A 12,394-nucleotide genomic window follows, 5' to 3' on the forward strand; every position below is an offset into this window, starting at 1 on the left:
GAAACAGGGATCCCCGATACCGCCCTGCAGGATGATCAGGTTGACCCCAGCTGTATTCTGGAACAACTTAAAGGGAGGCGTAGATGTTATCTCCAGGTATTTGAAGACGTTGGTTAGAACGAATATAAGTAAGAACCCTGTAATATCTATTATTGCACGTCTGCTAAGTATGCAAATCTGCAATGCAGCTGTGATATATAGACTCTCTCTTGCAAGGCAGAGAAATATTCTCCCGCCTTCTGTCAATGAACAATATGAAACTGAAGGATACGCCTCGCTACGACACAAAGTTACAAGGTGTGACACTTTCGGATCCTTCGCGAGACGACTCGCTCAAGAATGGGCAGAAAAAATAGGATCCACCCGCTCTGAGGACAATGACAACGGTTTTAATGAACATGTCACCAAACTCACTCCTTTTTTTAAAAGAAAGGCTTCAGAGCAGTACAACCATGAAACTCACAAGGCAAGAAGACTTAACAAAAACTTGCGTCACGAAAAGGTGCACGGGACACCGACTTACTGCGTTCTATGCAGCTGGGTGAAGCGCGGAACTAAGGACGGAAAACCTAAAACGAAAAGAAAGGGCTCCCGTCAAGTCCAGTGATGCTGTACGTGTAGGCAAGCGATATGTAGTAGCTGCTGGATAGAGTGGCATTCGCGCCCCACGCTGAAGCGTCACATTCACACAGCGGCTGATGAAAGGGAATTCGAATCTGCGCCAAGAACGCCAAGAAGACGTGCAAACCCATCTAGTTCACGCTGAAGCGAATAACCACCCCAACTCTCTGTTTCTGACCCCGTAGACTGACCCGTAAACAAGGCTGTTTGGTAGACGTTGTGCAATTAATGTGATGTTTGAGATTAGAATAGTGCATTTTTGAGACGTCGCATTCCAGGGAAGTGAGAGTCTCACAAATCGTCAACAACATTCACACAACAATCAACAAAAATGCTCTTCGAAAAGTTGACGTCTGACAATTTATGTGTGAATCTCATACACTGTGAGACTTTCGAGACTTTTTGTGTGAGTTTTGAGATGTTTGGGACCGTATCAAACCCCGGTCCACAATTCATTTTTTGAGCAGACACCACGCCGGAAGTACTCGCCAGTTCAGAACGAGACCTATATCTACTTGACCGGAACACTGTTTTGTGTTGAACGGCACTACTTCGGGCTGACTGCGCCTTCTACAACGGAAGAAAGTTCAAAAAAAACCGACCGGGGCACAAAATTACCGTCACAAAAAAGGAGCACAGGGATATAGCTAAAAACGACCAGGAAGAACATGCAATTCTCACAAAGCTCTTTCTGGTCCCAAGGCAAAAGTCAAGTACGGTGGCGAGGTGTCTTCTTCCCTCTTCTTCAGAAAGCGCAGGTCATGAAAAATAAGTCAAAAAGTGTCTTCATATGGGAACAATGGTCCGATAGACACTAGCTAGCGGGACAAAACAATTGCCCCTTATTGCGTTTAGCCTTAAAATCCCCTCCTATTCCGAACAGTGGCCTTTTGTCTAGACATGAGCTTCCTTCTATATGCTTGCTCTTACGTTCAACGGAATACGTCCAACAGACGCGTATCCCACTTGATCTCATGTCGTATCGAGGCGCTACTATCCTCGTATGCACCGTATGGAGCCTTTCTGCGTTCGTCGTAATATTTGCATTGGCCTCGCTTTCACGGTGCTTAACAACCAATGTGGAACAAAAAAGTATCAACAATAACAGTTCATTCAAATCTACAATACACGAGTCTACACGACTGTTGAAGGCGACACGGAATAATTCTTCCGTAAACACTGCAAATACGAGGACGTGTGAAATCGACGCGTGAGCCGTCTGTACGTAAGATCATTACAGAGGAAGCGATAGCGGATTCGTGTTAGATATCAGCCAATGTTATGAACTCCGCAGGAAGAGCGATTGTATGTCTTTCTGCGTTCGGGGAGCAAAAGAGCTCAGGGGCTCAGCGCATCGAATCTCGTTTATATTAAGAAGAGCTTTTTGTCCACAAAAAGCACCGAATCTATGAAGGCAAAGACCGCAGTTCAGAAGCCCCATTACCGGCAAACTTCCGTTGGCATGGAAGTTCAAAACGACTGATGGTTTGTACTATCTCTGGTTCGCGGTGCCAAGAAATGTTAGGACCCAACGCCTCCTATTTCGTTCTTTGCAACAGATTGTCTGTACGCGCAGAGCTGGAAAGGGGCAGTGACCGTTTTCTTCAGAAACGGGACTCATCCGGACAAGCGCTAGGACCTAAGCCCTTTAGGCATTCTCAAAAAAACCGGCTTGCCTCTTGTAATGCATCTCCTCTTGCGCAGTCAGCCTGTCTCTCGTCCAGTCCCCAGACTCATCCCTCGACCTATATTTTCTCTTCTTCTCTTCGTCCACGTCGAAGACGGTTTCAAGATTGCACGATGGAGCTCCTCTAGCAAACAGTGTATCTGGGTCTGATTTTTCGGCTTGTAGTGTGTGCAAGAGCGCTTGCTTTCCCGCCCAAGAGGGGACTGTCTTGTTTCGTCTTCGCTTGCGTTCTTCTACCGATGTCTCGAAGCCGTCAGCATGACGCTCTGCAGTCATCACCCATTGTGGTTCCTCGGCCTCTCTATTTCTTTTCTCTACTTGTGGGGTCCGCGGGGGAGGCACACTATCAGCTGAGACCATTTTTGGAACTCTAGAGGAACCTGTCGGAGGAAGTCGAGAATGGAGGTGGCCTGGCCGTTGTTGCTGCTTCTGCTTAAATTGATTGCCAGTAGTTCCATGCTGCCCTAATTTCGGTCGAGGGAGTTTTGACAGTTTCCCGTAGCGTTTTGCGTCAGCTTCTTTCCTCTGCGCTGCCTTATCTATTTGCTTTTTCTGATCGAGAACACGACGGCGACGTTCTTCTTTCCGTTTGTCTTCCTCTCCTTTCTTTATTCGTTGCCTCTCTTCTTCTTCTCGCCTTTTTCGGGCCCTCATCTGTTCTTTACGACGTAGTTCTTCCGTGCGATCTTTCTCCGCTTCAGCAAGCAAACGACGACGTTTTTCGGCCTTTCTCTGCTTGTCATCAATTTCTTTTTGCTTAGCAGTACGCTGCGCTTCTCTACGTGCCAAAATTTCGGCTTCTCGTCTTTCCATGTCTTGTTGATGTCGTTTCAGAGCTTGACGCGCCTCGAAGCTCGCTCTCTTTTCCTCTGGTTTATGCTCTTTGCTGAATTCATTTGGCGTGGGTAGGAAGGAAGACACTGAGGAGACTAAGTTGGTGAGGGGACTGGCCACAATGACATTCTCGTCCCGACCAGTGCAAGAGCCCTTGTCGTCGCTTTCACGATCTGAAGGCGAATGCGAGGCCATTCGATCCACATCTACTCTTCCACTGTCAGGAGAAGTGTTACCAAGGGACATTCTCAAGTTTTCGTGCTCGTGGGCTCCTGGGATATGTACATGCAGCGACTTCTGAAGTATACCATGGTCGGTTTGTTCTGGTAAACTGTCATCCATTGGCTCACTGTATTTAGAGCGATTAGTCTGCTGATGATGGATGCGTTTCTCAGAAGGTGTTGTCTCATCTTCAACCGAGGAAGACTCAGTTGCTCTCATCGTCTCATTCCAGCTTTCTTCTGTTGATTTAATGGGTATGTCCCTGGATATGGCCCTTGTCTCCAGGACGGTACCTGAATTACATTTTCCGACTCCATCTTGAGGATCCGAGAAGACTTCATCAACCCCAGCCTGCAAGACATCAACGTTTCGAGGAATTTGCGGAGTAAAAGACGACTTAGAAGCATATAGGCTCTCAATCTTGCAACGCAAAGCACTCTTACCTTGCTTCCCTTCTATTCTCGACAGAGGAGCCCGCTGTGCGGGGGCAGTTTTGGGCTCGGGTGCCGCAGCGAAGTTAGTCTTTCCATCACCCTGTCCAACCGTAGGATTTGCAGTTGAGAACGTTAAATGCTTTTCAAATCGCCGAGATTTGCTCACTGTCTCAACAGAAGGAGCCATGGCTGGAGTCTGAAAGGAAAGCTCTCGGGGTAGACCCATCTTCTTGTGCATTCCCTTGGCATCACTAAGATCCACATTCCTCTTGCTTAATATCCCCGTGGTATTTTGAAGTGGAGATTCAGGCGTAGTCGGCTTGGAAACATGTGTGTTGATGTTTGAGTCGACAAGAACCCCTGAGCTTACGATGGCATGTTTCCCAGGTGTACGGGCACCTGGGGTATGCAAGATTGGCATCTTGGGGTTGGTGCTGCGAGATCGCTGAACGGACATCCTTGGCTTCATGGCTGAATAAATATTATTTGTTTGCGTGAATAGTCGATTAGCGCGAATGCTTCCTTGGCCAGCTGACGTGTTCGCACTTGTGGATGGGGTTGAAACAATTTTTGACAACGCCCCGATCCCGCCCTGCTCGAGCTTTCCATTTTCGTCCACTGGGAATCTCCCGCTCGACGAATCAGCAAACCTGTCGTGAATCGTGCTACTTCGAACTGATCCTTGCGGGGTTTGCGGGATATGCTTGACAGCGGAGTGTATGGAATCAGCTGTCCCTGCGTTTTGGTACTGCATTTTAGAACTGGTTAGAACGGGCCTTTGTCTAGGTTTTGGCATTTTGTAATTGACAATAGGAGACTTGCATGTATCCAAAGACGCAACAGTCTTAGTGGCTTCAATGAGCGGAAGGTCTTGGCGCGAAGGGTTCGTGGCTTCATGGCCAGTGCCCTTACATGTGCTTCCTGTGTCGCTCCGCGGAAGAGCCCGACTTCTCTCGCTGTTTGCTTGTACATGAGTTCCGCTATCCTCATTCCTTTGCGTCTCTGCGATGGAGGATGCTCTTTCCTCCTGGGAAACTCGCCCTGATTCCATGGAATGAGAATCATGATTATCGCCATTCAAAGAAGAGCTTGGCGACGAAGCACCTTGAATTCGCTGGTTGGATTCCGCAGGTGTGCTGATCCTCCTACCCCTCTCAACTGATTTTTCGGATGCAGAAGAAATATCTGATTGAGGAGAGCGCGCTGCAGTTGAACGCACCAATTCTTTTCGAGGACGTCTGCGGCGCCGTATAACAGGAGATTCCTTTGCATCAGCCCCATCACCACCCGGTGAGTTTCGATCACCTGACCCTGCGCGTGCACTCGCGGGATTTTTTTTGGAGCTTTTCGTAGGGTGACTTTCTGCAGCCGTTCGGCGGGTATTTCGTAAACTATCAGTGTGTTGTGTTTTCGCTACACCGCCCCTAATCGACACCATTTCTGTTGATTTCCTCAATGAAACAACATCCTTAGGAGTGTCGCTGTCGGCATCCTCTTCCTCCTCAGACTCGAAGGACGCACTCTCCTCTCTGGCGTGCACTAAATCCAATGCCGGTTCTGGCGGCGGTATGTCTGTTCTAGCAATCTTCTTCGGTCTCACCGCTTTCTGCTGTTGAGCGCGTTTTTGCGGAGTCGACTTGCTAACTGTCCCACTCTCGACATCGTCTTCCTTACAAGGTGATGGAGGATGCTGCTCTGGTGAAGGAACTCCCTCCGAGTCGGAAGTGTCCATACGATCAGGCCCCTCGTCAGCCCCCTCGCTATTTTGACGGGCGTCTTCAAACTCGGCATCTGAAATAGACGACCTACGCGTGGAATGGGACAATTTTGTCGCCTCCCGAGATTGTTTCACTTCTTCAGTACCTTCCTGATTCAGGGGAGTCGAGCTGTGATTCCTTTCAGGCTCGTTTTCCTCGCGCTCCTTTTCTTCCTCGCCGTTGCTATCAAAGTTGGGTGGCGGAAAATATTCCGATACTCTTTTCTTATCCGCGATACTGTCGTGCGAGAGCGCGGAGTTGAATGACGCAGGAGAAGTATTCTTCGAGCTGGGTGTAGCATCGTTTGGTGCGCGCGAGTTGCGCTTGACGGAGTTCTCTTTCCTGCCCTTTGCACATGAATCTAAAACAGCACTATCAACCATGCCACTGGCCTTCTCCCGCGACAAGGCCTTCCTTTGCAACGGTATGTCGACGACCGTCGCAAGTGGGGCCCTCTTTCTCGTTCTCGGAATCTTCACGCGGGGCCTCCTCCCTTCTTCTTGAAGCTCGGCCCCATTCTCTACGTTCTCCTTGTCCTGCAATCGGATGAGGTCGGTTTGCTGCCTTCTGACGATTCCACGCTCCTTTGCAATAGTCGGGAGCGGGCCCAACTGCTTCAGTTGCACGCGCGTGGGTGGCCTCGGCGAAGGAGGGGTTGACGGACCAGAAGAAGGGGGAAGGAAGTCAAACAGGGAAGCAGCGGTTTCCTTTAGCCATACGATGTTGGCATCGCACTGAGAGCGGAACGCGGCGAGGGAAGCATCGTTTTGCTTGCGGATGGTGGCAACATTGTCGATAAGCTTTTCGTCGTCGTTGCCCATGGTGTAGGGCAGAGCAATGGGGCGGGATGTAGCAGGGAGGTGGGCGATGTGCGGGGAGGATGACGAAGGGAAAGGGGGCGAAGAGGAGCGCGGAGAGGAGGGCGGACCACAAGGGGTCGTGGGCAGAAGAGATAAGGACCGGGCGCGGGAACGGGCGCTTTCGAAATTTTGAATTGGAAGGGGATTCGTCGGGACTACCGGACGAAAAGAAAAACAGGTTCCGCACCTTCCGCTGCGTCACCTCCGGGGCCCTTTTCTTATCATAGGGGCAGCGGAGCAGAGGTCCCAACGGTCTCGCACAACGGTCCACTCTTCTTCGGTCCCGCCATTCTCCCAGCACTCGTCTTTTTATTGTCAAAAGTAGCCTTCGTCACAGTCAGTACAGTAGGCACCCCTAAATAGTTCACCCCCCTGCCAGGACCCAAAAATGCGAACTATTGACAGAACGAACTACTAAGATCGCATTGCTGGCATAGGTCCTTTACTCAAAATGCTCGAAAATGAGCGTCTGCCATGTTCTCTATCTCGTCTGCTCTCGGTACAAGGCTCGCTTTGCCGGACGAAGCCCCTCGCTGGCCCCAACGACACTTGCCCTTTCCGCCAAAGCCTCCACCCCCCCAAATATCTGGGCAACATCGGACAGTGGCGGCAGTTTCTCAGTAACAATTGAGAATTCGTACAGAATTCTTACGGATCTTTTGAATTGTTCGCGGATTGCAACCGAAACGAGTTGCTGCATCTCTCACGGTGAACCCATTACGGAGCTGGTGAATACTATCTGCTTTTTCGGAGAGAGCCAATCTTTTGCGCATGCTTTTGACAGTGGGTGCGGAGTTCAACGTCATTGCGCGCAATGTGGACGGCTGCGGGGCGGATGAAGAAGACATTATACTCGTGCTCTTGGAGCATGAACAATTTAAGGGAGGACAGTGGCGGCCGCACCGGTCTGAATATGGTACACGTGTACACGTCTGAGAAACCGTGACAACGTCAGAAATGCAAACTATTGGCGTAACGAACTATTCAAATGCGAACTACTGTATTGAGGAGCCCCCCCCCCCTGTATTCATTTCTCTTTACGAGCACGGCGTTCCTTCATCATCCACGTCCCGCCATGGATCTTGGCTCCTAATCGAGCCGACAACCTTCTCCACCGACTGCCGATCGAGCGGCATCCCCGCCGCTGCCATGACCAGCCCGACAAACGGTGGGCTGGGGCGCCCCGGTCTGCTCTTAAATTCTGGGTGGAACTGTGTACCGAGGAAGAACGGATGATCTTGCCCCTCCAAAATCTCCATCCGCGTCCCACTCGTATCCATCCCTACGAAACGAACTCTTCCGTCCTTCTCTAATTTCCCTACCACCTCTGGATTTACTTCGTACCGATGTCGATGCCGCTCATAAATCTCGTCTTCCCCGTACAGCCACGCTGCAAGACAATCATCATCCTTGATCACCGTCTTCCTCACCCCCAACCGCATCGTCCCTCCCATACGCGTCTTGTCAACGTCCGGCATGTACACCACCGCATGCACCGGAGCGTCTGAATCAAACTCGGCAGAGTTTGCCTTCGGTTCTCTAAACGCTTCCCGAGTTGCCTCAACCGCCGCCATTTGCATTCCCAAACAAATACCAAGAAACGGCGTTTTGGTGTCGCGTGCGTGACGAATCGCCAAAATCTTTCCTTCAACCCCTCGATCCCCAAACCCACCAGGCACCAGAATTCCGTCCGCCTTGCTCAGCTGCTCCCACGCCGTTTCTCGGTTTGCATCTGCGTCACTCGGGCATTTGACTGCTGCACGCTGAACTTCAGAAATCACTGAACCGTTGGCAGACGAAGTCCCGTCCGAAGCCGCCGTCGTCGGGGACTCAAGGTGGCTCGACTCGATCCACACGACCTTGACCGTGCGCCCGACTGCCATGCCCGCATGTTGCAGCGCCCGAATGACAGAGAGATAGGCGTCACAGAGACCGGTGTACTTTCCGACAAGACAGATGGTAACATGTTTCTGGGTTCGGCCAAGGGATTCGAGAGACGCAGCCATGCGGGCCCATTTCTCCAGCCGCGTAGGTAGCCTCCAGACAAGATGCAACGATCGGATGAGCAAATTACAAACGCCCTGCTCTTGCAGCATCATCGGGATGCGGTATGTATTGGAAACGTCATGAACTGAGGCGACAGCGTCCGGAGCGACCTGACAAAACATGGCGAGTTTCCTCCTAGTGTCTGCGTGAAGCGGCTGCTCGGACCTGCAGACGATGAGTTGTGGGGAGAGCCCCATGGATGAGATGCTCTTCACTCCGTGCTGCGTCGGTTTTGTCTTCTGCTCACCGACGACACCGAGGACAGGAACGAGCGAGACAAAGACTGAGCAGAAGTTAACGTCGCCGACGTTGTAGCGTAATTGACGGAGAGCTTCGACGAAGGGCATGCTTTCGATATCACCCACCGTACCCCCCAATTCAATGACACAAATCTCCGGGACCTTGCCCTCCGCATCGGGCGTTGTGGCTACACGCATGATCCATTCCTGAATGGCATCGGTGATGTGCGGTACGACCTGGACAGTCTTTCCCAGGTATGAGCCCATGCGCTCACGTTCCATTACATGGGAGTAGATCTTACCCGTGGTAATATTGTTATCGCTTGACAAGGTGACGTCGAGAAAGCGTTCATAATTGCCCAAATCGAGATCCGCCTCTCCCCCATCATCCAAGACGAAGACTTCGCCATGCTCAAACGGGGACATAGTACCTGCATCCCTGTTTAGATATGGGTCTATCTTGATGGCTGTGACTCGCCACCCACAACTTTTGAGTAGGACGCCGAGCGAGGAGGCGGTGAGCCCCTTGCCAATGCCAGATATGACACCGCCAGAGACGAGGACGAATTTGACGTGACCACCATCACCTGAGGGTTGAGGGCCGTGCGGGAACATGTCGAAGTGGTGGGGCGTCACGGTATCTCGGGGGAGGAGGGAAGGCTGCTTGCACGACGTAGGTGGAGTGCGCAGATGATGCGGCGGGAAGACGAATGTCCATGCCCGTGCAGAATTGTGCTCTGCGCCGACAGACGTACCGTACTGTACACTACAGTACAGTAGGTGCGGATTTGTGGTGGTATCAGACACGTATACAGAGGTGATGAGAAGTCCACGTGTTGTACGTGCGTAACTGCGCGCTACGTACCGTCCTGTGGTGCACCAGAGCTGGCTCCAGCCGTTTTCCAGAAGACGGGGGGCGAGCAGTAGACAAGGCTACGGTTTCGTCATGCCCGCATACAGGATATGTCTCTCTGTCTGTCGAACAGAGTCCTGTGTGCCTAACATGTAACCAGGAAAATACATAGCAACAGTCCCGTACCTGCTTTGCCTCCTTTCTCAGAGGGTGCGTGTAGATACGGCACATGCAGCAGCCGTGCGTTCGTTACCCAAAGCAACGTTTCGGGGCGCCACCTATCGTACCAGTTGGCCAATTTGGTCTGAGTGGTCATGCCTCATGGATTCCACTGAGGTCATGAGGGCGGAGCTTCGTTCACATGACTCACATGGGCGTCAAGGATTTCCGAAAAATTGGTTTTATTTTTAGTCCTCTCTGGCAAAAGTGGCACCGTCTGCTTACTCGTCAGATCTATGGGCATCCACCAAGAACGCACCCTGCAAGACGCCCCGCCAGGCCAGGCACCCTCCCCAGCCTCACTGTCACACCGCGTCAGCAGGATGGAGACAGATGGAGGCAGGTGGAGGCATCTGCCGCTGGCAAAACCAGCCCCTGGCACCAGAATAGTCTTCTTGTCACCATTTTGGAGCAGATATCGTACTGTACACATCTCATGTTTCCATACATGTACAGGTTTACGCATCTTCTCAACGCTCCTTCCACTCACCTCACAATCTCCCCCAAACCCTACTGTTTTTTTACACCATGTCGCTTAGGGCCGACTATTCCCCAACAAACAGCCACCAACAGACAAAGTCGAAACACCTTGGCCTCACCTGGCGTCTGCCGAAGTTTCCCCGCTTTCGATATCGACCGCCGTTTCCCGTTCTGTGTCCGCCCCCACTCCCTCTGCCTGCGGCTGCCCGTCCACGTCAAACAGCGTTCGAGCATCCCACTTGCAGAGCGGACACGCGCTCTTACCTCTCCGCAGCCACTTCTTAATACATCTGCACAAATACGGAACAAACGCACGGAAACTAGTGTCAGCATCTCTCCCGCTCGGAATAGCACGAAAAGCATCACTCCCTCGTTATCAACGTACTGCATATGAAACCGGTGTTCGCACGGAAGGTTGACTAACGCCGTTCTGCCCTCCTCCGCACTCCCATCCAGACAAACTGAGCATGTCCAACCGCCTTCCTCGGCCTTTGAGTCGCTCGAAAACCTCTCGCATACAAACTTAGCCTGTTCGCGATTCAGCATACCCTTTGCTTTCTCCTCCTCCTCTTGTGTGTCTCCCTGATGGCCTAAATCCCCGATCCAATGTGATCCGAGAATTAGCGTCATCATGCCGAACACAGCCGCCAAAAAGGTTGTTGTCCATGCGATGTAGAGCGCCCTCCGTCCTCTAGACACCGCCTCCGGGTCGTCGTCGACTTCGCTTATGGAGACACGCGATTCGTCGCTGCGCTTCACCCAACAGGGCCCCCTGCCCTCCTTGATATGCCCGAGTTTCTCTTCGGCCTGTGAGCCTGTTAGTGTATAGTCAGAGGTGGGTCCGTCAAACGCGACTACTTCTTTGCTTTCTCGGGATGGGAGGCCTGTCACGGTTACTTCAATGCGGTGTGCGTTGCGAGTCGGGTCCTTGGTAGCGCGCTTTGCAAGGCGGGTGCATGTATGTTCATTCCATTCGTAATCTCGACGCCGAGCCTGGTGACATATATATATTGAGAATTGCTTGGTGTTAGCTTCTTGAACTTAGTTCGGATCTACGCAGCGCCGCCGCCAGAAGAGAAACAGGTCGAAAAAGAGACTCACCTCGTAGCGGCTCCAGTTGACAATGGTGAATGAAATACAGGCGAAAGAAATGAGAAGTAATAGGATAGATAAAACAAATTTGACGCGAGTAGATAGACGCGCCGAGGGTTCCGTAGCTAGCGTTTCCGAGTCTGTGTCAGACTCTGAGACGACGTCGTTGTTCGGAGCAGGCTGAGGGGTTTCGCTGGAAGCGACGGCAAGGTCAACGACGTGATGCGTGGGAGGGTTCAAAGAAGTCATGAAGGGAATGCCATAGAAAATGTGCAAGAAGGGAGAAGGGACGAGGGGAACGGAGAAACTGGTACGGACGACGGCGGGAACGTGTGGAGTGTTCAAGTGTGGGAGGGGAGGGGGAGAAAAAAGTGATACGCAGTAAGAGTTGAAGACATCCGAAATGAAGGATAGGGCGTATGTGTTTTGTTTTGTTGTTATTGACACATGCAATAAGTTTGATACAAAAGATGTCTACGCAGCCAATACGCAGAAGGGGAGGGGGGAGGGGCTTATATTTTACGTGAGGGGCGCTGGATTGCGTCCGTGCGGGGCGTGTGCGCTGTGGGAGTGTCGGCACCGTGATGGGGAGGAGTCTAGCACCGGCGGGTAACCGGTTACCCTTGTGTATGGGTATGTGGTCGCGGGGGAGGGGGTGGGGCCTCGTGCCTACAAAATGAGGCAGCAAACAAAGAGCGGTGGTCAAAGGGATGACGTGCCAGTGGGGATGATGATTGGCAGAGGTGGTGGATGGATCAACTCTCTCGCGAGGACGTGCAAGAAAAGTGCTCCGCCAGCTCGCGATGGCATTCTTGTTGTTTCTGTCGCCCTTTCCATTTGCAACAGGCAATCGAATACCGAGCAATCAAAATACCTTTCCCGATCCCACAATCACTCGCTCCCATGCAGTCATCATCTCCTCTTCCACCTCGCCACCGCCCCCAATCCAGAGGGTATGAAAGTCACCGTCTTCCACGGGCGACGACTGCCAGTGAAACTTAGACCTCATATACTCCGCCTTTCTCGCAGAGTTTTCGCTTATAAAACTTG

The 12,394-nt window shown here is 51.7% G+C and overlaps 5 protein-coding genes; 1 reads left to right on the forward strand and 4 right to left on the reverse strand.

Annotated features, from left to right (window-relative positions):
* Nucleotides 1–1,928: 1,928 nt before the first annotated feature.
* Nucleotides 1,929–2,033, forward strand: CHC_T00007795001 (hypothetical protein). The gene has a single exon (XM_005711519.1). It carries the CDS (start codon nucleotides 1,929–1,931, stop codon nucleotides 2,031–2,033), a length of 105 nt encoding a protein of 34 aa, XP_005711576.1.
* A 236-nt stretch (nucleotides 2,034–2,269) lies between these two features.
* Nucleotides 2,270–6,376, reverse strand: CHC_T00007796001 (hypothetical protein). Its single transcript, XM_005711520.1, has one exon. The coding sequence runs from the start codon at nucleotides 6,374–6,376 to the stop codon at nucleotides 2,270–2,272; it is 4,107 nt and encodes a 1,368-aa protein (XP_005711577.1).
* A 1,076-nt stretch (nucleotides 6,377–7,452) lies between these two features.
* CHC_T00007797001 (hypothetical protein) lies at nucleotides 7,453–7,995 on the reverse strand. The gene has a single exon (XM_005711521.1). It carries the CDS (start codon nucleotides 7,993–7,995, stop codon nucleotides 7,453–7,455), a length of 543 nt encoding a protein of 180 aa, XP_005711578.1.
* A 67-nt stretch (nucleotides 7,996–8,062) lies between these two features.
* Nucleotides 8,063–9,869, reverse strand: CHC_T00007798001 (hypothetical protein). The gene is made up of 3 exons (XM_005711522.1): nucleotides 9,807–9,869; nucleotides 8,185–9,633; nucleotides 8,063–8,113 (listed from the first exon to the last, which is right to left on the reverse strand). Exons 1-3 carry the CDS (start codon nucleotides 9,867–9,869, stop codon nucleotides 8,063–8,065), a joined length of 1,563 nt encoding a protein of 520 aa, XP_005711579.1.
* A 68-nt stretch (nucleotides 9,870–9,937) lies between these two features.
* On the reverse strand, nucleotides 9,938–11,801 carry CHC_T00007799001 (hypothetical protein). XM_005711523.1 is given in 5 exon segments: nucleotides 9,938–10,367; nucleotides 10,368–10,542; nucleotides 10,638–11,245; nucleotides 11,354–11,593; nucleotides 11,594–11,801. 3 exon segments carry the CDS (start codon nucleotides 11,591–11,593, stop codon nucleotides 10,368–10,370), a joined length of 1,023 nt encoding a protein of 340 aa, XP_005711580.1. The 5' UTR covers nucleotides 11,594–11,801; the 3' UTR covers nucleotides 9,938–10,367.
* Between the last annotated feature and the right edge of the window lie 593 nt (nucleotides 11,802–12,394).

This window comes from Chondrus crispus, genomic scaffold (assembly GCF_000350225.1).
Source record: "Chondrus crispus Stackhouse genomic scaffold, scaffold_85, whole genome shotgun sequence".
Taxonomy (NCBI): Eukaryota; Rhodophyta; class Florideophyceae; order Gigartinales; family Gigartinaceae; genus Chondrus; species Chondrus crispus.

What these genes read in the sequence shown, in the direction of transcription:
- CHC_T00007795001 (XM_005711519.1), top strand. Translation starts at nt 1,929, where the DNA reads ATGTCTTTCTGCGTTCGGGGAGCAAAAGAGCTCAGGGGCTCAGCGCAT.
- CHC_T00007796001 (XM_005711520.1), bottom strand. Translation starts at nt 6,376, where the DNA reads ATGGGCAACGACGACGAAAAGCTTATCGACAATGTTGCCACCATCCGC.
- CHC_T00007797001 (XM_005711521.1), bottom strand. Translation starts at nt 7,995, where the DNA reads ATGCAAATGGCGGCGGTTGAGGCAACTCGGGAAGCGTTTAGAGAACCG.
- CHC_T00007798001 (XM_005711522.1), bottom strand. Translation starts at nt 9,869, where the DNA reads ATGACCACTCAGACCAAATTGGCCAACTGGTACGATAGGTGGCGCCCC. An exon ending in GCCCCGAAACGTTGCTTTGG is followed by an intron (nt 9,634 to 9,806) that starts GTAACGAACGCA and finishes ACGAAACCGTAG; the next exon opens with CCTTGTCTACTGCTCGCCCC. An exon ending in ACGGTTCAGTGATTTCTGAA is followed by an intron (nt 8,114 to 8,184) that starts GTTCAGCGTGCA and finishes GGAGCAGCTGAG; the next exon opens with CAAGGCGGACGGAATTCTGG.
- CHC_T00007799001 (XM_005711523.1), bottom strand. Translation starts at nt 11,593, where the DNA reads ATGACTTCTTTGAACCCTCCCACGCATCACGTCGTTGACCTTGCCGTC. An exon ending in TCAACTGGAGCCGCTACGAG is followed by an intron (nt 11,246 to 11,353) that starts GTGAGTCTCTTT and finishes ATATGTCACCAG; the next exon opens with GCTCGGCGTCGAGATTACGA. An exon ending in GAACACCGGTTTCATATGCA is followed by an intron (nt 10,543 to 10,637) that starts GTACGTTGATAA and finishes GTATTTGTGCAG; the next exon opens with ATGTATTAAGAAGTGGCTGC.